This window comes from Gymnoscopelus braueri (genome assembly GCF_963280865.1).
Source record: "Gymnoscopelus braueri genome assembly, chromosome: 8".
Lineage (NCBI taxonomy): Eukaryota > Metazoa > Chordata > Actinopteri > Myctophiformes > Myctophidae > Gymnoscopelus > Gymnoscopelus braueri.
In genome coordinates this window covers 24,781,051-24,804,478 of record NC_137609.1, presented here as the reverse complement: position 1 = coordinate 24,804,478, position 23,428 = coordinate 24,781,051, and the positions used below count along the sequence as shown (strand labels likewise).

Genomic DNA, 23,428 nt, shown 5'->3' with positions numbered 1-23,428 from the left:
AACGAAAATGTCGATGAAAAATAAAATAAATAAATAATTTGCTTTAAAATAGTTATAAATTAGATAATCATTTAAAGATTTACAATATAAGCTCATTTAACTACGGGAACCGAAATTCCTATTAAGTTACAGTCAAGTAGACAGCTTGTTTAGGCTACCCATTTAAAAAAAATCATAATAATCAACATAAATGAAAGTTCACATTATGACCCTAAATTTCAGATGGCAACAATTAAATAGAAACACGCAATTGGCTATTTCCAATTTCCTTGGAGTGGCCAGTTTGCCAAAACAAACTGCAACAAAATGAATTCACTTCACAAATCTAATTAAAAAGGTTATTTTCAAGTCGGTTTTCTACAAAGAAAATGCTACTAAGCTCCTCTCAACATACAAAGTTGTTATAAATTAGTGCATACCAGCCATATAAAACGTATTGCCTACACAAGCGATCAAAGAGACCAAATCCTAAATTTTCTACAGAGAGGGAAACCCATATAAAGAGATGTAAAGTGGATGTGCTGCACATGCAGGAGGTGTGTGACTGACTGCTTTAGAAACTTACTCACAATAGCTGCACATAAGGAAAATCTGTCAAATCTTTACCATGTAAAGACTGGAATAATCAAGCCCAATCTTCCAGTGCGAATAATCAATTCACACATAGGAGGATGGGGATACATTACATAACCTGAGCTGCAAAACAGATTGTATTGCGATTCTCAAATGAGAAAAGTCTACAGCATGGTGAACTATGTTTTCACATTCAAGGCAGTTTGCATCATATTTCATTTCATTTTTCTTTTTTTTGGTCACAAAAAAAAGAAGTAAAAGAAAGAAAATATACCAATATTCACATGATGAAAAATAATAGGTGGACTGGTTTTGTTTAAAAGAAACTACAAATGATAGTTTAATACAAAATATTATATAAAATAAAAGTATTTGCTGTGCATGGCTTACTAATATAGGCTACTAATATGGTTGTCCACTTACTATAGTTGGTAAAGTAAAATGTTCTTGTGCAGCAAAACCAAATATAGTGTGTTTTCTCAAAGTATATGATTCCCATTTAGTGATGAATATTTAAAATGAAAGACCTTTCCAAAACACACCAGAGAAAAAATATTGATAGTATAATAATATCAATAGTATTGATAATAGATAGAAAGTATTGATAGTATTGATAGTAGATAGAAAGTATTGATAGTATAAAGTATTGATAATAGATAGAATGTTTTGATTATAATGTTGAATTTCTTGCCAAGGTTGAGTTTCAAAAGTTATTTTTACTGTGTATGAGATGATTTTGTTCACCATAATATAGGTAAAATACGTATAATGCTTCGAATTATCCATAATCATGACCATATTAGTTCCTTCTCAAGGGACAGTCAAAATAATTCTAGAAAAATAATCTTTTCTAAAATGTGCATTCAAAACAATCAATCAATCAACTATTTCACCTCTAGTCACAACATAAATTAGTTTGCATCAATTATTTTAAATGGGTAATATTTACAAATAAATTTTGAAAATACAAATATGTTTTCAGTTCTATTGCTGACATCAACTCCAATGTAAGGCCGTCAAATAATTTAAACCTGCATAATAAATATTAGCTCACTCGAAATTAAGCTGATCTCAGTTAGTAGACCCATTCAACTTGTAATCCATTCAAAATGATTGTCATTTAAAACGTTACATCACAGTGCAGACTCAATGGGTTCGATTTCAATATTGCAAAAGTAGTGGAAGCATTGAATAGGTTTTGGACTTAGTTCGTAAAAAAAGGGGAGGGGGGGGGGGGCGAACAGACATAGCAAAACATGCAATTACCCCACACACCATAACAGAAAGAAAGAAAAAATCACTAACATTCAATTGTGGATATTCCAACAAAACAAAAAAATCTTTACAGTTTCCCTGTTATGTCCACTTTAAATCTACTTGCACAAGTTTGGCGTTATGCATTGGTGTCCTGCTTGAGCCTTTGGCTACGGGCCTTGTAAACTTCAATCAGTAGGTCTTTCACATATTGGATCTCGCGTTCTACCGATTCTGCCTTGTCCCGAAGCTCGCGGTTCCGCCCCTCAAGACCATGCAGCTGTTCCTCTAGGATATCTAGCTCCACCCTTTTCCGCTGGCGATACCTGCATTGACATGAAACAGTAGGAAAAATTACCATTTAGGTTAAATGTTAGTGAAATCATATTGTTTTTCATATTAATCATCTTTTCAGATAGTCAACGTTAACGCTAAAGCCCGAGTTATACTTGGTTGCGCATTGGTTGCGCATTGCGTCTTGCGCGCTTTTAAGTATAAATAAGGCATAATCCCCAACCCTACGGAAAATAATAAAAACAAAGTGAATCCTAAGTATTAAATCAGGCATAACAGACCTAAACATACCTGTGGGCGGCTGTTTTGTTCTGATCCCGCTTCTTCTGCTTGCGCTCGCCGCCGCCGCCTTCTACTGGAATGTCCAATTCGTATTTCACAGAGCAGTGGTCCTCCTCCAGTACACATGCCTGTCTGTGACTTGGAGACCCTAAGTTAAGACCCTCCCTAGCCATTAAAAGACACTCTGTGCCCTGATCATCAAGATAGCTACAGTGTAGATCATTTTGATGCGCTATCTGTAAACTCTCTGATTTCACCTGTTCATTGATGTTCTCCAAGAAGCTATGATAGGCCTCAGACTGTGGTATTGTTTGAAGGTAACAGCCATCACTGCTTTGGCTTTTCCATGGAATGGTGGCTTTATTCACCTCCATGCTTGTTTTGACATTACTCAGCGCCTCACTGATGCCAGAACTTCCACTGGTCTCCCTCACGCCATACATCAACTGATCCTCTTTCTTATGTGTGACATCTAGCGATCCACCAAAACCAAATCCACCACTAATAACCTTTCCACCACCTACCATCTCTTGATTGAAACAGCAATTCTTCTCTTTGGGTACAACGGCACATCTAATCTCCACTGCGCTTCCCACACAGTAACCTTTCCCTACCAGACGTTCATCTTCTGCACAGCTGTAACTACCGCTAAGGGTCACCGCAGAGGTACCTGAGTTATTGCCTTTGGAACTCCATATATTACTCTCATAGCCATCAACCAACCTCATCCCATCAGGAACTCTTTTGCGACCACACCCATTCGGGCGGCTGAAGTTGTATGGCGTGTGTCTCTGAATTTTGGATCGACCCATGGGCCCACCACAAATGCTCAGCAGGTCCAGTTCCCCGGTTGCCAAGGTAACAAGAAGGGGGCTGGATTCCGGCTGGTTGGAAGTAGAGTATGCCGCATACGGTAGCTGGCAAAACGGCTGGGGCCCCGCTGGCATTGGACCCTTGTCACATTTTGCCAACTTTAGCCCTTTCTCTGGCAGGGGTTCGGAGAGGAAGTAGTCTTCCAGCTGGGCCAGCTCTTCTTGCAGTAGAGAGGTCATAACCTCCAAGTCAGAGGGCACCTGGATATCACTCTGTAGGGGTGAAGGGGGAAGGGAGGCATTGGTGGGGGAGGGAGGGGAGGGAGGGGTTGGGAGGTAAGAGGCAAAATCCACTTCTTCTGTCATCCAGTCAGTGAGACCATCACCTATTGAGGAAAAGAGAAAGAAATGTCTAAATAAACAACATAAACATAAACAACAATAAACATAGGCAAGCAAAACATCAAGAAACCCCAAATGAACCAAAAAGGTCATAGAAATGTTCACTGAAGCACAGTCATGCAAAATTGCAGATATCGTCGTTCATGTTGCACGGCATCGGTCTTAGCGACAAATAGTGGGAGGCTCGAAGGATATTTTTTTCAAAAAAGTTGAGCGATATTAATCAGTTAGACATAGCTAGTTTATTACTCACAGTTCGGGGAGAACGAATGTGCTGCAGTGCCGTGCCCACCTGAAATGGGGAAAAATAAAAAAGCGTATTCTCTGCAACTCACCAATTAAGTGCTGACTCTCCTCTGACACCTCCCCCCTGCACCCCTGTGATTGGCTGTGGTTAGCCTGTGGGTGAGAGAGAGCGAGGGGGTCTGCCTGGCAGACACGAATTGTCTTCCAAAGAGGAGCTGATGTTGCCATCATTTTGTCTATTGGTCTTTTGATTCAGTCCACGTCCAAGCATATGATGTGAGCAAGCAAGGTCTGACAAATGAGCCACAGAGAGCAGGGCTGGGTAAGCATAATGAAACCTAGAAGGTAAACAGAGAGTGAGGATGTTAGAAAATGTGAGCAGGTGAAATGAGTACATGAAGTATGAAGTTCACTGTGGTGATGGCAGGTTGTAAAACACAGCATGGTGCCACCAATACGTTTCTCAGCCTCACTTGGTTAGTAAGCACTGGCTAGTGCAGTGCTTTTGGCCAGTGATCTAAAAATGGATATCACCTTGAAGTGATCCCCACAAATGCCCCATATGAAGAAACACTTTCTTTAAAGTAAAACTTAAGACTTGCAGGACTTGCGAAACATATAATCAAATAACAGAATGTCAAACAAATACGCAAACAAAGGAGGTCAACCATCAGAATGTGTAGACTGGAGAGAGAGAGAGAGAGAGAGAGAGAGAGAGAGAGAGAGAGAGAGAATGACCCATGTAGTGCTGAATAACCACAAAGCAAATGCACTCCACGCCTTCAAACCACGTGGGACTAAGTGACGTTGTCATGGGATCAGCTGTTGACAAGATGAACCAGACTTTTCTTGTTTTCTGTAATGCCTAAATCTGACTAATCAGATCATGTCGATGACCTACATAAAACCTTTCAAATGAATCATTTTGATGGAGGCGAACGGCTGCGCAACAAGGTGACATTTGATTCAAACAAAGCCCTGAACGTAGGCTACTGCCCTTCGAGAAGCCTACTGAGGGAGAAATGTCCAATCTTAGGTTTATTGTCTGGTTGACGAAGTTGCGTAGCTACTACATGCACTATTATCACGACCAACATTAGGCTAAATGCCCATAAAATCACACAAAAAGCACTTAATCAAACCAAGCCTGTCCAAATGTGCAAATCTGCAACAAAGCAATAACAGCACCAAAGCCCACAGACCATAAAGCAAAGTTTTATCATAGTGCTGTGATATAAACTCATCTAAGGTGTAGATTATAGCCTCATATATCACGACTACTAAACGGAAACCAGCCAATCAGAATCAAGGAATGGGACTAGCCATTTTAGAATGCTGAATCTATAGTAAAGTCACAAGTTGAGTGAGTCCTACTTACTCCATTCTGGCGGAAAATGTAGAGAACTTAGGGTGCGTTGCTAAAGCAAAGCACGACTTCTTTCCAGGTCCAAATTCTTTAAAAAAAATTAAAAAGCCATATTATTGCTCTGGATAATATCCTGGCAGAGATCGAGGTAGTAGTGTTGTTGCTTTGTTGTGATCGACTTGATAACTGAGAGAGACTCTTCATCAGAGAGAGAGAGGGAGAGAGAGAGAGAGAGAGAGAGCATCAGTTCACTCACACCTAGCAACCGACCGCGTCACCGGGTTCATAACATGTTGGAGGATGGAGAGATTCCTCCGCCCCACTCTCTCCTCCAAGAGGCTCAGCCTACATTCAGCAGTGGAAAAAGTACTCACAACAAGTAAAAGTATCAATACTGCAATGGAGAAATACTCCGTTACAAGTTCAGAATTCTAAATGTACTTGAGTAAAATGACCAAAAGTATTGGTATCAAAAGTAGCTCATTATGCAGAATGTCCCATATTTTTTCAAAAAAGTTTAAAAAAAAATCTGAGCTTGTAGATCGGCTATTTTCAAATGACCGAAATGTATATGGCTGAAGTGGTTAATGTATTTGCCTCTGAGATGTAGTGGAGGAGAAGTAAAAGTACTGCAAATTGGAAATACTACAGTAAAGTAAAAAATACCTAAAAACTGTACTTAAGTACAGTACTTGAGTAAATGCACTTAGTTACTTTACACCACTGCATGCATAGACCACACAGTAGTGGAGTGATAGTGTCCTATATGATGTCCTACGAGGCATACAGTACATGTATGTTGAAATCAAATGTAATACATCCACAGTCTGCTGAAAGCCTTGATTCACAAAGAGCACAACTGTTTAAATGTAAACATCCATTTATCAACCTGGCATTTAAATGTTAAAGTCACACGTGGCGTTATTAATATTATAGCAGACTTTCACTCGGAAAAAGAGGGAACTATTTGATAGTATCAACGTGGAAGCACACCTCAGAGGACGTGGTGTTTTCGCTGTTGCAGCTAAGTTGCATCAGTGTTCCGGACAGACGGCAATTGGCTGGCTGCACGGATGGCGTCGCTCTCATTGGCTGGAACGGATGGACGAGCAACTCTGATTGGTTGATGGTAGGCGAGGCAACGCATCATCATCCCTATGTTTTCTTCATGCGGTGTGTGTGCAGGCAGTGCAGCACATGCTCCACGTAAACAAACCGCCCAGTATGGAATGGCATGGATTTGAACGAACGTTTGGAAAAACAAAAACGTGGTGGAAAAGGTACTCAAATGTTTTAATTAAGTAAAAGTATCAATACTGCAATGTAGACATACTCTAGTAAAAGTAGGCTACAGAATTACAAATTTACTTGAGTAAAGTACAAAAGTATTGGTATCAAAATGTACCTAAAGTACCAAAAGTAGAAAGTACTCATTATGCAGAATGTCCTGTTTTACAAGTTTTCAAATGTATGAAATGTCTACAAATTATTTGAAAATAGCAGATCTACAAGCTCACAATGTGCATTGTGAGCTTGTAGATCGACTATTTTCAAATAGCCGAAATGTATGTATAATAATAATCAAAATCTAAAAGTACAATATTTGCCTCTTGAGATGTAGTGGAGTAGAAGTAAAAGTAATGAAAATGGCAAAAGTCGAAAAATACCTCAAAATGTCATTAAAAGTAGACCAGCTCGCACTGAACAGGACACTGGACAATACAGTGTATATATATGATACTGACACATGACTTTCTGAGAGGAGTGACACACAAGAAGATGAAGTTTGAATCTGGTGCTGGTGGCATCCATCACCAGTGAGTGGGCAGTGGCTCAAATGCTTTTAATGGTAAACAATCAGAATCATCTTTATTGTCACATCACAGGTTTGCATGTGTAAAACAGTGGGTGAAATTCGTTTTTGTCCAATCTCCATCGTTTTTGATCGTTTTTTAAAGGTTGACGTTTCACTAGTTTATCTCTTCTTCAACATAGGCCCCCACACAGACACAGACAGACAGTGTAATTGAATAACTCATGTTTTTATGATAGATTTTCATGCTACTATTCCATAGTTCAATTGCTATTACATGCCACTACTGTATATGGTTTCATGTTCACAGACAAACCGTTATTACCATCTGTAAGATCATGTCTGCTCTGTAGGGGTGTTAATTCAACATTACAGCTGCTCTGAGAAATTATAATGAGCTGTGAAATTGACATTTCACAACGACTGGGAAACACTCCCTCTGCTTGTTTTTAATGCTTGAATCACATCTGAATAGATATCAGCTCAGCCGTTGTGTGACTACTGAAAGTTAGATTTAAGTGTTTTTTATTGTTGACTAATATCCAATTGTTTACTTTGAGAATGCTTTTTTCTTTCTTTCATGACACCCTTCCTGTGCCTCTTCAGTGAGACACAGCTGGTTATTTTTTTATTTATTTTGTATGGTAATAGTTGTTAATGAGAATTATGTAAAGAATAAAGCTTTGTTGTTCTCCTTTCAGCAAATCCCGAAGCTGTCTGAATGAGCTGCTCTCCTGTTGCTATAGTAATAGCAGACACTGCCCCCTATTTTAGACTTGTTGTCTGGTAGCTGTTGCCATGGGATTTACAATGCTCGCTCTCTCTCTCTCTCTCTCTCTCTCTCTCTCTCTCTCTCTCTCTCTCTCTCTCTCTCTCTCTCTCTCTCTCACTCACACACACACACACACACACACACACACACACACACACACACACACACACACACACACACACACACACACACACACACACACACACACACACACACACACACACACACACACACACACACACACACACACACACACACACACACACACACACATTTGCTCTCTTCCATATTTTTCTTTGCATTCCTCTTCTTACATCCTGGCCAGTCATTCCTCCACCTCACTTGCTGAGTTGCAAATCTAGGTATTGTAATTTTGCCTAAATTGGGTCCATCACCATTTCTTTTTGCACACCCAATATATTTGTCTACTGAGAAGCATGCTTGCCCTACTAGTTTAGAAGTTCTACTTGAGTATTTAATTAAAACAATATATACTTCTACTCCATTGTATATTGTACTATTTACTGCACTACAATTCTTTGACAGCTTAGAGTTAATTTGCAGACTTATGGTATTAATACAAAGCATACATTAACAAATAAATTATGATATATTATGGCCCACTCGGGGCCATGCATGTCGGAAACAATGCAAGTCGGGAATACATGGTCATCATACATGTTATGATGACCTCCTCTCAGTCTCTCCTATTTCTCCTACTGTACCTTCTGTTCTCGCACTTTTCTTTGAATTTGATAAAGATGCCTTCCTTCTCCTCCATCCCATCATTACTGCCATATTATGGCTTTTGCCTACTTTCTGTGCCATTGCATACGCATATGCAGCACAATTGTATGTGAAGTTCGGTCAATCAGGGACGCTAAATTATGGATTCCACCAAGGTTATAGGAAGACCTACTCATAAGCCCTACCTGTGTCTGATTGGCTTCCTGGCAGGCATAGTTTTACTGAGGTTAGGGTTAGGGTTAGGTTTAGGCATAGTTGCAAAAACGCTAGGTAGGAAGAACTGTCAATCACAGCGACTACTGGCCAATCAAAATGGGTCTTCCTAGCAGTGCGGTGGGATCCATAAGCACGCATCAGGGACTTATACTGGCCAAGCGGCACAAACGTGATGTGACGCTCTGCCAATCCATGAAGCCGATGGTTTGGGTTGGCCAATTAGGGAAGCAGATGCATACCTCCTCAGACCCACGGTCAGACAGATACGGATATTTGTGTTTTTTCGGTTCCCGTAAACAGTTGGTCTGTCTGAATTGCCAATCGACGGAACACACCTCGGGATCCTACAGTATGAGAGCCCAGGTTTCAGGCCGTTTTCTCTGATGCTTTTCGAGTTAAGCCCGTGACAGGGTGACAGACAGACATAGATTTAGTTCATTAATAGAGGGATTATTGGCCTTGACCGCTGGCCCTATTCTGGGCGCCGCCTTACCCATTATCCCTAAACTTCTTTGCCATTTTCTCCTATTTGAAAAACATTTTCAAATAGTTCAACTAGCCGATCTACATCGACAGGTTGTGAGCTTGTAGATCGGCTTTTTGAACTATTTGAAAATGTTTTTCAAAATAGGAAAAAATGGCAAAGAAGTTTAGGGATAATGGGTAAGGCGGCGCCCAGAATAGTAGGCGGAGTCCAAAGTAGCCTGACAGCACCTCGCGAGTTCGAGTCCCAAACTCGACGGCGTTAGCTGCATGTCACTCCCCATCTCTCCCCCCATTTCCTGTCAGACTACTATCCTACCAATAAAGGCACAAAAGCCCAAAAATATATCTAAAATAGAGATTATTATAGGGTAAGCTACCCAGAAGCACATAATCAGCCCCACCTTTACCAACTGCAACATTAATGTGATGAACACATTAATGCATTACTAATTACAATATGATGGTGGACCATTCTACATAATGAATACTTTTATATTTGGTACTGTAAGTATATTTTGATGCCAATACTTTTGTACTTTAAAAAAAGTTTTTTTGAATACAGGACTTTTACTTGAATATTTCTACTTTGTGGTATTGCTACTTTTACTGTACTTAAGTGAAATAATCAGACTACTTCTTCCACCACTGTCCATTACTATATGCAAATAAAATGTTTATCAGTCAAGTAAGTGTTTCATAACATAAACTAAACAGACCATTTGAAATATACAGTAAAGTATCATAGTGTGTTGAGATTTTCGATTATTAATCAATGCTTGGGTGTGAAAAGGGGTATCAGTATTTATGTAGGCTCAATAAAAGTCACTTGTGTTTATCAGGTTATCTTGGGAAATACATCATTGAGTCAGTTACTGAAGAGCTATTAGCAAGGCATTGTTTTTGTCATGTAAAGTAGCCAACACATAATTTGCTATTAGAGGAGCTTGAGCTGTAAAAGGTTAACCTGATGCAATCCATATAAATGCAGTCGTAACAGTGACCAGATTGAGATACTAGTGGTTGGTGAAGTTAGCAGGTCTCCCAGGATATCGCTGACTGCTCTCTCAGCTGGTTTAATTGGTCCACTGAGGACTCCCTGTTTTCTCATCATGAGACAAATCCACTGTTACCCCCAGTGAATGCTGCTATGAGTTCAATGTTGTCTCCATATATGCTAGAAATCATTTGTCAATGATCACAATGTACACACAATGACTTGATTACACCGCATATAACCTTTAAAAACACATGTCTTTTAAATGTATTTAAAGGCATAATCTACATTTGGCTAGTATAGATAAAGTCATCAACAGGTGAAATCTAGAAGTAAGACCAACAGATTACTTCAAAATGTTATTTAAATGAAGTTGTGGCTTAGTTCTTTATGTGTACAAGCCAGGCTGGCCATTAATTCATAGCCAATTTCATTGTCTCAATATTGTGCATCCCCATAGAAGTTAGAAAAGAAGCCTCTGCATGCAAAGTACATGTATGGCACATTAGTAAGGGTTACATCATCGTTTCATCATCATTGCTTTCAGAATTTATTGTCCTCAAGTTTTGGCCCTCTTTGAACATGATTTTAAAACATGAAGTTCAGTGCTAACTCGTGAATGAATGCATCTCTGCAGAGATGTTTCGCGTGCTTTTGTATGTGTTTAGTTTACAAATTGCTGCATTTTGGTTGGATATTTGGTTCAAATTAGTTAATCAAGTCTCCAAAAACCGGTGCACACCACTCATTTGATAATTTTCATTATTGTATGCTTCAAATTGACTAACATCATTTGTATTCAACATCAGTCATGGCAGATGTAATCCAGCCTGTCATTCTGTTTATTGTTTATTTACTATTCCTTAAGGACACTGCGGTGAATTAGTGGTGTTTGATTTTGGAGGACTACAGCTTATTTTTGTTCTCCTCTGGGATGTCACAGAATTAGGAAACCACCCCTTCTTCTTAAAGACGTGCATGGAACACAAAACCAGAAAGACTTGTAGTTTACAAAGCTTATTTATTTTTCAATTCATGTACTGCGGCTTCATGGCGATCACCACAAAGTCAAACTAACACACTATGCATATACATTTCAGATTAAAACCCTTAAGACCCTCTAAGATCATCTATAATAATCACAGGCCACATATTTAAACTCACTGTTATACCTACGTATTCTTTTTGCATCCATTACCTTTTAAACTGTGCAAGGTTACACTGTTGAGTGCAGTTGTGTCCCAAGTGGTTCGTCAATGAGTTTTTCTGGGCTTGTGATGTGTCAGTCTGATCCTCCCAGTCTGAGCCTTTAGAACCTTTGGGACTCCTTGTCCATCAACGGTGATCTTGACATTTTCAAGAACTAAGATCTTTTTCTTAAAGGCTGATTCATTAGGGTATTCACAACATAATTCATACTGCTCTATCCGCACATGAAAACGGAATTATTGAGATAATTATGCCCTATGTATCTATGTATCTATCTATGTAGCTATCTGTCTGTCTGTCTGTCTGTCTGTCTGTCTGTCTGTCTGTCTGTCTGCCTGCCTGCCTGCCTGCCTGCCTGCCTGCCTGCCTGCCTGCCTGCCTGCCTGCCTGCCTGTCTGTCTGTCTGTCTGTCTGTCTGTCTGTCTGTCTGTCTGTCTGTCTGTCTGTCTGTCTGTCTGTGTTGGTCTGCCTGCCTGCCTGCCTGTCTGTCTGTCTGTCTGTCTGTCTGTCTGTCTGTCTGTCTGTCTGTCTGTCTGTCTGTCTGTCTGTCTATCTATCTATCTATCTATCTATCTATCTATTATTATTATTATTATTATTATTATTATTATTATTATTATTATTATTATTATTATTATTAATCTCAAAGGGTAACCGTGCCATTTTGTTTGCCCTAAATCCTACTGAGATATACAGTAGCTCATTTACAACGATGCTGAAGTCTCTGCCAGCTTACGTAAAATTGCATACATTTCATGTTGGGCCAGGTTTTACTCCATGTTAAAAATCTGTGAAGTTTCTCTTTAAAATAAAATATGTACCAGTATTTATCCTGGTATTTTTACTTTCTTTGATAAGTTGAGAACACGCACACCAATCTGATTTCTCCCTTCCGTGGTGCAGGGAATTAAAATAAAACAAATTACACAAGGTCCTTGTGACTGAAACATTGATGTGTTTTTTTATAAACTCTGTCAAACGTGATCGATGTGTACTGGAAATCCGGGAAATCATTTTGTTTTCTTTGATATTTACTTTATTTTACAAATACAGTTTACCTATTGTTTTTGCCATCTCCCAAAGCTGTAATTTGTAAAACAAGTACTGACTTTAGATATGTCATCACCAAGTTACTCCACAACAGTGAGAGTAAACTAAGTTTTATACTAGCCTGGTATATAAATTAATGTTTTTGTTGCCCTCATGAGGTCAGTACTGGCTTTTCACTTAGGACTAATTCTAGATTATTATCACTTATCTGCTGTTACATTTGAAATTGAAATTTATTTTGTTGTACACCTATTGTTCATGAATATTTCAGTTATACTGAAGAAGCCTGTCAGTCAAGTTCATCAGCACAATAATGATCTCACAACCCTTTTACAGATCTGTTTATTTATTCAACAAGGCACTTCAGATGTTCCATGGTAATGAATCGCAGGACGTGGAAATCTATTTCAGTGTCAGCTGAAGACGAATGTAAGAGGCTATGTGCAAACTCTGATATGTTCAAAGGCAATAGTATGTTAACCACTTTGAGCCAGGGAATGAAAAATTGACTCTCCAGCTATTAGGCTAATTGAATCTACCTGTCAGAGTGTGCGTCTGTGATTACAGACAGTAGTACATGTCTTTTTCATCTGGCAACGATCTCTGCGATTAATAAATCAAATACAGCCCAGCCACAAGTTACTGTCTGTCAATGCATGCACATGTGCACTGGCATTATTTTAACTGTGTTCACAAGGGAGAATGGTTATTTTCCCTCAAACAAGTTTGACAAAATCGTCATATAAATATGTTCAATATATTGTCACTTTAGCAGAGAATCTATGTCGATTCTTTTTTCTAGGAGACTTTTTGTAGCTGTCTTCTCAAAACTGTTAAGAATTTCTCTGTGTTGAATCATGTGTAGATAAATTGCATGTAATTTCAGAACATGATGTTTGGAGGCTGTATTTCTGTTGTTTGTTTACATACTTTAGGGCCAAGCAGAAAATGTATTTGTAATGCTTAATGCTGTATATGGGGCGGTTTAATAACAGATCATGTAGATAGTCAGTGTTGACAGCCACACTACTAATTAAGCCACTAGACTCTCATAATGCAAAGATACACAGCATACAATGTGTTAAATTCACTGAAGGGGACACCAAGCATTACTCTTGATTCAGAAACAGCAGTTCATTATGGTTAATGAGGGTATTTAAACATAATTTGTAATTAACAGTTTACTTGTGAGAGTACAAAATGCTAATTAAGTAGGTGTTCATAAGTTTAAAAAAAAAAAGAATATATATATATATATATATATATATATATATATATATATATATATATATATATATATATATATATATATACACACACACACACACACTTATCAGAGACAAAACAGATGCGTAGACATTTTTTATTTAGTATGTATGTGATAATGTTACAATATTTCTTTTTTTTTTATATTTTTTTATTTTGTGGTTAGAATGCTGCCAGAAAGTTTTCTATGACAAACGTTGTGTAAAATACAAGTATGTTCATTGTGTTTTAGTGTATGAAAGCCCTTTGAACAGTATAAAAACAAATATTCTTACAATAGTCTAACCGAACTTTACATCAATAATACAATATCTGGTACTTGCTTTTGTTTCAGCAAAGCAATTAAAATATGACTATTAATTATTGTTAAAATATTTACTAAATTAAGTTCCTTGTTAATCATAACAAAGGTCAATTAATGAACAGGCTGCAAAACAAAGAAATAAAATGCAATCAAAAGCAGCATAAATTCTGTGTAATGCGTATTAAATGTTGATTTATGTTAGGAGTGTAAACAATGTGAGCTGCAGGTTTTTTAATAGATAAAAAAAACAATAAAACAGTAAGATAAAATTGTTCTTGTCTGAAACAAGCACTAGTTGTAATTGTAATATTATCTTTGGTAATACAAACAGAATGTGATTTATGTCATTTCTTTTTTATACACAGTTCCCTTGATAGACCCATTTTCAGGCAGCATACATTTCCCCCCCCCCCTACCTTATTCTGGCTTTAAGACAATATAAATACAATTAACACTTAAAAATACAGGCCTTTTAGTTAAAACCTTCATTTGCTTCAAGGCATCAGGCTTTTGGTGAGAACTCCAGATTATTCATCTCTCCTTCAGATGTCCATCTGTCACACCATGATCACATCCCCTCAAGGTGAATCTCCTCCATCTCAACGGGCAGTGACTGGGAGTGGTGCAGCACACAGCTCAGGTGTCTGGCTGCTCAGACATGTCTCTCTTACGACCCAGGTGTGTCTCTGAGCGTTCCCTCAGCTCATGAACTGCGTGTAGCCTTCGGCACCAGTCACTATGACATCCATCCAGATCCTCATGGCCTCAGGAGATGGGGCCACCATGTAGTAAAGTCGGTCGTGGGTTTTCACACAGAATGTCAGAGATGGGTTAGGGCTCTGGAGGATAACAGGACACACAGGTAGGAGGGGAGATGTGGTACATCAAGAACAACAAACTGCACCTGTTGCACATCACTTTTCCTCACAGTTCTGGGTTGCAACTATACAGTGGGTGTGTTCGGAAATATAGCACTGAGCGCACTGGCCAATACAAACTAATAGGCGAGTGCGCTCCCAGTGCGCATTTCCGAACGCACCCAGTGTAACTGTGGTTCCAAAACAGTGTGCCGAGGTCCACGCGTGCCGAGGAATTTTGTGACAATCACATATTATTCTATACAGCTATATATAAAAAAAGCTATGATTTGCTTTTCAGTGACTTGATGGGCACTCATTTCCCAATACGGAGGCAAATTATATACCCAATTTTATTTTGTAAATATTATTATTATTATTATTATTATTATTATTATTATTATTATTACCACTTTAAACCTGGTGTTCCTATTTTTGGCATGCCATCATAGTTGAACATTTAATGTATTATTATTATTATTATTATTATTACAAATACAGGTGTGCCTTGAGATTCTGACTTGCCCATTGATGTGCCTTGGGAACAAAACATTTGAAAACCACTGCAGTATACAAGTGGCATGAACAGCAATTTGCAATAAAACAATAATAACTGGACTCCATAGTGCGTCACCTTTATTAAAATATTGTTTAGTTCATCACATGCTGCTCTTGTTGAGGACTTACATACTAATCTTTTGATTTCGATCAAAATAACATTTGTGAATTAGAATTTGTGAAGTAGAAATTTAATTTGTCAGTTTTTGCTTTTATTGATGTACTACTCTACTGTAGAAAATAGCTTTGCTCCATGACTAATAACATGTAAGATAATAACATAAATGTAAGAACATCCATTCTGCTTAATCAGGTATTACAAAATATGAAGGTAAAATTTGTATTGTAAAAGATGAGTGTTCTATACCTTAGTGGCGCTGCGTAGGTGATCGTAATAGACTTCCTCAATAGCCTGAAAGTAAATGAGTCCTTTCAGCTTGGTCTCATGCTTATCTGCGAGAAAAGGACAAAAAAAAGCTCTAGTTAATACTTTTTTGGGTTCAATATTTATAAAACCCACAGACAGACATAACAGCTTTCACTTTCACTTATTATTATTATTTGTTTTATAGCTAAAATAGCCAATATACAAGCTGACAATGTAGATTGGCTATTTTGCTTGACACCGTATGACAAAGTAGGGCATTCATTTACAAAACAAAAACATGAAAATAAAATAAATATATTATAGAGACACGAGTTGTGTGCCCGATATTATGTCTTGGACTGATGCAGCAACACCACGACAGTCTGACAGAGCGAGGACTGATACTTACAAGTAACAGTATAACAATCACAGTGGTGGACAAAGTACTCAAGTCAGCACTTGAGTCAAATTAACTGTAAATACTCAAATATTATTATATTATTCAAAGTGAAGGTTGCTCAGTAAAATTTTTACTTTGGTCCCAATCATTTTTTTCTTTTTCTTTTCTTGTGAGTTTCATTCTTAATTCCAAGTAATACTGTAAATGGAGATCTTTTTCATGGATGTTAAAGTGTATCCCTTGGTTCAAGACCATAATGTAAAGCAGATCTTAAGACCACTTCCATGGGAGCCAACTCCAAATTCTACTGTTGCACCAGATTGAGGCGTTTAAGTGATTGTGTTCCAGAGAACTCTGAGGATGCTTTAAGGATGAACCCAATGTCAGATAATTAGGATACATCATTCTTTGGGTGATATTAAATGGGGGTTGTGCCAGAGGCCTCTCTGAGATATAGAACATCACACCCTCCTGTCCAACATCTCTTGCACTGGAAAACAAGTCTAAAAAAAATATGTTTTTGAATTCTTTGCTCTTGTTCAAATAAACAGCGTTTCTTGTTTTCATCTTTTCCAGACCGGCAATAAAACAAACATCCAGCAACAATTAAAGACATTCTTTTGAAATCCGTCCCACATTTTGTCTTCTGCTTTCCCCGTTCCCGCACGCCCAAATCTGCTTAGTAATGAGATAAATGTTTTTGAAATTTGCGTTTTGTTTCGTTAGTCCTGAAGAAGCCAGGAGCTAGCCTCCTCCCCAAGAAAAACACATCTTGAGAGGGTATTGCATCTTATTTCATCATCATCATCACCATGATCTTCATCAGGAGTGAGGGGGTGAAAAGGCTAGGCAATTGAGTAAAAAGAGACGCAGAGAGAACGAGGGGCTCAGTGATAAGGATATCACCGTTGTCGGGCAGAAACCTTGTATCTCCATACTTCATCTTATTTTTAAATGTTTTTATAAACTTTTTTTTTTCTCCATTTAATGGCATTTTTTTATACTTCAGCATATGAAGTGTTCTGCAAACGTAGACTACAAGTGATCTACAAGCTCACAACTTTTTGAGTTGAGAGCTTGTAGATCAGCTGTTTTTGCATTTTTTAATTTATTTTTATAGCAAACATATGTGACATTTTCTTGCCTATAATGACATGGTTGAAAGTTGAAAGACTGTCTGTATTAAATAGCTGTGAGTGACTACATAATAACTACATTCGGTCCATTGGAACACAGTTTATTTTTTCCTTTTCCTGAAAAGTAACGGTTTTGGACATACAAGTTAATTTCTCAAAATATGCTAATGCTCCATTTGGAAAGTTGATTGCTCCTATCAGTCTGATGTACTATCAGTGTGATGAATTTCAAATCAATTTCAATTAGGATACACACGATCTTAAAGATTGAGCTCCAAATAGACTCAATTAGCTATGTTGAATCCATCTTATTGTATATACACATACAGTATGAGAGAGAGGTCTTGACCCAATAATCATGGCTTTACAGTTTGGTGTAGATTTGCACAACCCTTGGAAGTAAGAAATGATTTTCGCTAGAACAACACGTCTGACCTGAGAGCAGTGGTGGAAAAACGTACTGAAATGTTTTACTTAAGTAAAAGTATCAATACCACAATGTAGAAGTACTCCGTTACAAGTAAAAGGCCTGTGTTCAAAATGTTAGTTGAGTAAAAGTACAAAAGTATTGGCATCAAAATATACTTAAAGTACCAAAAGTAAAAGTACTAAAATGTTTGAAAATAGCAGATCTAAAAGCTCACAACGCGTCACGATGCGACGCGTTGTGAGCTTGTAGATCTGCTATTTTCAAATAGCCTACGTATAAAATAGGGCTAAAATGGTTAATGTGTGTTTTATAATATAATAATTTATATAAGTAACAAGTAACTTAAGTTTTCAAATAATTGTAGTGGAGTAAAAGTACAATATTTGCCTCTGAGATGTAGTGGAGTAGAAGTAAAAGTATTGGAAATTGGAAATACTCAACGTATAAATACCTCAAAATTGTACTTAAGTACAGCACTTAAGTAAATGTACCATTGCCTGAGGGAGTGCTGGCAACCTTTTCACATGGAAGGTCAAAATGTATAAACGAGTACTTTGGAATGTTCTGCACACTACAGTGATCAATTTAATCATAGAAAACAAAGCCTGTGTAAACCAAGCCAAGCAGAATGTTTGTGATTTGTGGAGAATCATAATAAAGCTTTGATGTCACTAAACCCACAGACATGCTGCCTAGCGTTTAGAGCACTGAGGGTCTGAGCGTTAATTAACTCATTCTAAGGCATGTAGCAAACAGAAAAAAAAGCTCAGGTTTTGTTTTGTGTCTTTGATGAGGCTTTGATAACAAGTGCCAGACAAGACTGCATGCCCTGGGGGTGACCATAGTTAATAAACTGTACAGATTTGATTTAAGATCAAGGTGAATGCATTCTTTTAAATAAATAAATATATTTACATATTTTATATTAATATCATTTTGGTTTTTTTCTTCATTCAATGGTAGAGAAAGGTTTTCTCTAAAAATAAGTAAGAATAAGAAGCTTTTTTGCTTTTAAAAATCTAACTGTTGAGGTATCGCAGCGCTTTTAATCCGCTTAAATGCGGGGGGCCTCACCAACGTAGTAGTTGAAGTTCCTCTTGAGGCGGTCAAAGACAAACCAGCGTTTCTTCCACGACTTGATCTTGCCCCCCATCTTGACCAAATGGCCCTTGCACATCTTCTCGGTGAGGATGACATAGGGGCAGGTGTCTATGCTGTGACCCGATGACTCCACGTGAGCACGCAGGTCAAACTCCTCCTTCCTGTTAGGCAGGTAGCGCGTCATCGGACGGGCCTGCAGATGAAAAAAAATAGAGAAAAAAGCTTAATGTACAAGTGATTGTGGTAAATTGGATCTGGTGCATGTTAACCCATTAAGACCTGAGCCCGATTCTACAAAATGTCTTCTAAATCCTAACAGTTTAAAAAAAAAAACGATGTTGCTATATCAGTGGTTCTCAAACCTTTTCATGTCAAGGACCCCCAAAATGATATGTATTTGGCCGCAGACCCCCACCTCAAAATATTTTGTTCCAGGGACCCCCAGAAGCAAAGATTTGAGTTACAAATGTTCGCTTTAAAAATATATATTCAAAGATTTGCACAAATCTTCACGATTTTTCAAAAATAGCAGATCTACAAGCTCGTAGCGCGGCACTCTGTGCCACGCTATGACATATTATATATTATGTAGATTATATATATTTTACATTGAGCCCACAATTTTCTGCTGCTCTACTTCTACTCCCCCTTTCCATTCTTTCTTCATGTTCCCTTCCCCTCCTTCCATCTCCACCTGCTTTCTCTGTGCTCTTCTGATCTTCTCATACTCATTCCGCTCTTTGGTGTCTCTTTCAGTCTCTCATCCTCACCTCCAATGCCCTCCCCCCTCCCCCCTCCCCCCTTCCCCTCTTTCTTCTTTTCACCCATCTGTCCTGCTGTGCCACTGACCTGGGAGAAGTGCTTCTCTCTCATCTTCACCTCCTCCTCCACGAGCCTCTGTCTGTGTGTCGTCTCGTCCTCGAGTCTCCTCTCGGCCTCCTCGCGCCTCCTCCGCTCCTCCTCCAACATCTGCCGCCGAGCCTGCACCTCCCTCTCCTGGGAGCAGCGGGAGAGGAGAGGAGAGGAGAGGGGAGAAGAGATGGGGAGATGAGGAGAAGAAATAGGAGAGTAAAGAGGGATAAGGAGAGTTAATGGCAGACAAATATTGCAAAACAAAGTGCCTCAGCGTCAGCAGTCGACACATGAGAAATGAAGTCCCGATCGAGGGGGTTTGTATTTAATTTGTCCCTGATGTGTGTATACAAACAGCTTCTTAAGGAGTAGTTTTTTTTGTTGTTGATGTAAAATAATCCTCTGCGATTTTCAGCCCCTTAAACACAGGTCTTTACTTAGTTTAATACAAATGGAAACCATTTATGGGGCTTTCGGGGGGGAAACGCTGCTGGGAACTCACCCGATTTTCCATCAGCCGGGCTTTCTCGTGCTGAGCCTCCTTTAACATCTTCTCCATGTCTTCTATCCTCTGGGCTTCGAGCCCACAGCCACTGCACCCCACCACACACACACACACACACACACACACACACACACACACACACACACACACACACACACACACACACACACACACACACACACACACAGTTAATATCTGAGGAGGCATGTGTAACCACCTGGATTCTAACTTGGGTCTCCTGTTTTGGGAAACCAAACCGCTCATCTAAAGGGGAATTCCCCTCCCCTCTGGTCAACGGAGATATTAGACTTCTGGGCTACAAGTAGGGCTGCTCTGCTACATTCACCCGACTTAAAATCTGAGTCTCCCACATGGGAAACTAAATGTTTCCCGCTCACCCAAAGGGGACTCCCCCCCTGGCCAAGGCAGCTAGGCCTCTGGCCTCCAGGCAGGGCCACTCTGCAACACCTGCACTACAAGGCTGGACAAGAAAATAAACACTTTGTAGCTGTCAGGTGAAAATTGAGAAATTTGATTGAGAAAATTGTGATACTACGTGTTTTGTAGATATGGGCTATATTTGCTACTTTTGTGTGACACTAGTGACCAAGTATAGCATTAACTGACGGGAAAAAACAAAAAAGTTAAATATAGAGATACAACTACAAGGTTTCCGCCCAACAGCGACGATATATAGATGTGCCTGAAAAAACTAACTGTAAAAAGTGTTTAGAGCCCCTTACGCAGTGAAACCAGCAAACCGGCTTACAGTACATTTTGACTAAATGTTAGCAAACTATTTTCTTGTGAAACATTGAAAAACTTGAAAACGTTGTCATGGCAACAGGCAGCGTAACAACTAGTCAAGACAGCAGACATGTTGTCGGGGGAACAAAGCACAGTGACCCTTCTTCAGGGAGACAAGGCAGACTTGAGTGTTCCCATGGAAACAGAGCCAGAAGCCTCGTCTTCCTTCCCAGACGCTCACCTTTCTGGCGAACAGGCGTTGGAGTTGCCAGTGGAAACGCTGGTCTCCATGCTGTCTGAGCTCTCCAGGCTGAGGGTGTCGTACGCCTGGCTGCCACTAGACGGCATCTGGTGGTGTAGAATGGAGTGATGGACCATAGGGGAAGGACCTGTGTGTGACCAAAAGGATTTCTTGAGGGACAGTGGTGGACAAATGACTGTGGCCAAGTACTTGAGTCAAAGTATACGCTCCTGACAAATATTACTCAACTGCAAGTGAAAGTTGCTCTGTCAAATACGATATTTAAGTATTTAAAAGTGCATGCTTTTAAAAATACTTAAGTATTCAAAAAAGTACAAATTACAAAGTATGTTCTTTTTTTTATATCAATGCAGTGAGATGCAGTGACATTCCCCCCGCCCCAAAAGAAAAAAAAACATAATAGAGAAAATAGCAGCATCATGTTGCGACACGTAGATATTGTAGATCTGCTAATTTCCCTATATTTGAAATAAAGCTTAAGTGGTTAATTCATAATGTACCTTTTTTCCTTCCTAGAAATGTAGTGGAGTGAAAAGTACAATATTTGTCTTTGAAATGTACTGGGGTGAAAGTCATAACTATCCAAAATGAAAATACTCAAAAAAGAATCACACCCTGTGTGAAGTGGGCGGTGTCTTGCTAGCTAATGTGCAGGAAAATGTACATTTTTCCAAATCTCACTTATAGGGGCGGTTTCACCGCCCAAAAAACATCAGTACAGTACTCAAGTAAATGTAATTTGTTACTGTCCACCACAGTTGAGGAAGGATTGCAGTGCCCTCTAGTGCTTGTGAGGGTCTCTGCCGCCCTTTGCTTTACATGCCATTCTACTTTGGTCTTCTGACAGAGTTGTCTGTCCTGGTACACAATAGACAACACGCAGAGCCGGCAGACCACACACTATTTCCCTTTTCCCATTAAAAAGCCAGGAGCAAGAGGCTTTAACAATTGAAACCCTTTTTTTATTCTTAAAAAATAATTGTCGAAAAAGACTTTTGATAGAAATAGGGACACCATGGTTAATGTGGTAAAAGGACTAGTCTATGCATCAGTACATGTCATTGTCTATTCACAACTTTCTTTTAAAAATGTTTCTCTTATTTTATTTTTTTAAGTCTCCATAGTCATTAAATTGTTAATGATAACCAATACTTTTTGGTTTGAAAAAGGCTGCATTATCTATAACTAGCACGTTTCAAGTATCACTGAGTTTTGTCCAGTAAGGACCAAAAATGGTTTACATTTATGTACAATATGTGTCCAGAATTTGTGAATAAACAATGACATGTAATGTCCTTTAGCCTGTCAACGATATAGGACATTAAATGTGATACAATACGAATGCTCATTCCTGAGGGACAGCATTACCTTTAATCTGCAGAGCTAACTGTTTCCTGGAGTCCATGTCTGGAAGACTTGACAGTTCTCTTAGCACCAGCTGCATACCCAGGATAGCACACAAGGAAGACATCAGACATAATGACAGGAAGTAATTCAAGCTGAATACAAAAGAGGGGGAGATCACATTCTGTCAGATGTGTGTGATTAATACACTGACCTTTTTGGATGCATTTTTCTCCACTCCATTGGAGTGTGGCAGGCCCGCGACACTATTGAAAAGAGAGTATGATGCTGTCGGTCCAATGTCTCCATCTGGTTTGCACTGAAATACCTGAAAATAATACTGCGTTAAATATTCTTCTCACTTGGATTGAGAGACACCTACAAACATACAGTAGGTGTACAGACACATTCTAAATGGGTCCAAGTTTATCTCCTGTTGCTTTCTGCAACAAATAACCATTTGTAGCATCTGTAGTCCAGTGAAATCACTTTTGGCTTTGTGTTGTTTAGAGGGACCCTCAATGTGTGATTACATTTTGGGCTAGATTCTACTGCTGCATTGGGAACTCCTTATATGGTTATGCTGAGTCATAGTGACATGAGCGTGACGAAGTGGTCCAGTCCTCCCATAAGCCAATTTTGAGCAGTGTCCGAGATTAGCTGTCCACAGACGGACACACGGACAGGGGCAAAAACATAATCTCTTCCTCCTGGTGCATCGGCCTGGCTGAGATAACGATGGCACTTCTTTGTCCAAAACGCCACCAGGGAAGGAGATCAGAC

The 23,428-nt window shown here is 39.0% G+C and overlaps 2 protein-coding genes across 2 annotated transcripts in view; both read right to left on the bottom strand.

The window, feature by feature from the left end:
• Positions 1–1,966: 1,966 nt before the first annotated feature.
• atf5a (activating transcription factor 5a) lies at positions 1,967–5,335 on the bottom strand (the record flags this gene model as incomplete). Its single annotated transcript, XM_080435989.1, has 4 exons — positions 5,242–5,335; positions 3,953–4,201; positions 2,413–3,601; positions 1,967–2,153 (listed from the first exon to the last, which is right to left on the bottom strand). Exons 2-4 carry the CDS (start codon positions 4,092–4,094, stop codon positions 1,967–1,969), a joined length of 1,518 nt encoding a protein of 505 aa, XP_080292115.1. The 5' UTR covers positions 4,095–4,201; positions 5,242–5,335.
• A 9,159-nt stretch (positions 5,336–14,494) lies between these two features.
• Positions 14,495–23,428, bottom strand: part of phldb1a (pleckstrin homology-like domain, family B, member 1a) — a 32,955-nt gene continuing 24,021 nt past the window's right edge. Inside the window, exons 18-25 of the mRNA XM_080435988.1 lie at positions 22,860–22,973; positions 22,670–22,739; positions 21,281–21,428; positions 20,290–20,380; positions 19,785–19,931; positions 18,909–19,128; positions 15,869–15,954; positions 14,495–14,925 (exon numbers count right to left, since the gene is read on the bottom strand). Of these exons, the coding sequence (XP_080292114.1) occupies positions 14,785–14,925; positions 15,869–15,954; positions 18,909–19,128; positions 19,785–19,931; positions 20,290–20,380; positions 21,281–21,428; positions 22,670–22,739; positions 22,860–22,973 (1,017 nt within the window). The 3' untranslated portion in view covers positions 14,495–14,784. The remainder of the gene's footprint in view (positions 14,926–15,868; positions 15,955–18,908; positions 19,129–19,784; positions 19,932–20,289; positions 20,381–21,280; positions 21,429–22,669; positions 22,740–22,859; positions 22,974–23,428) is intronic.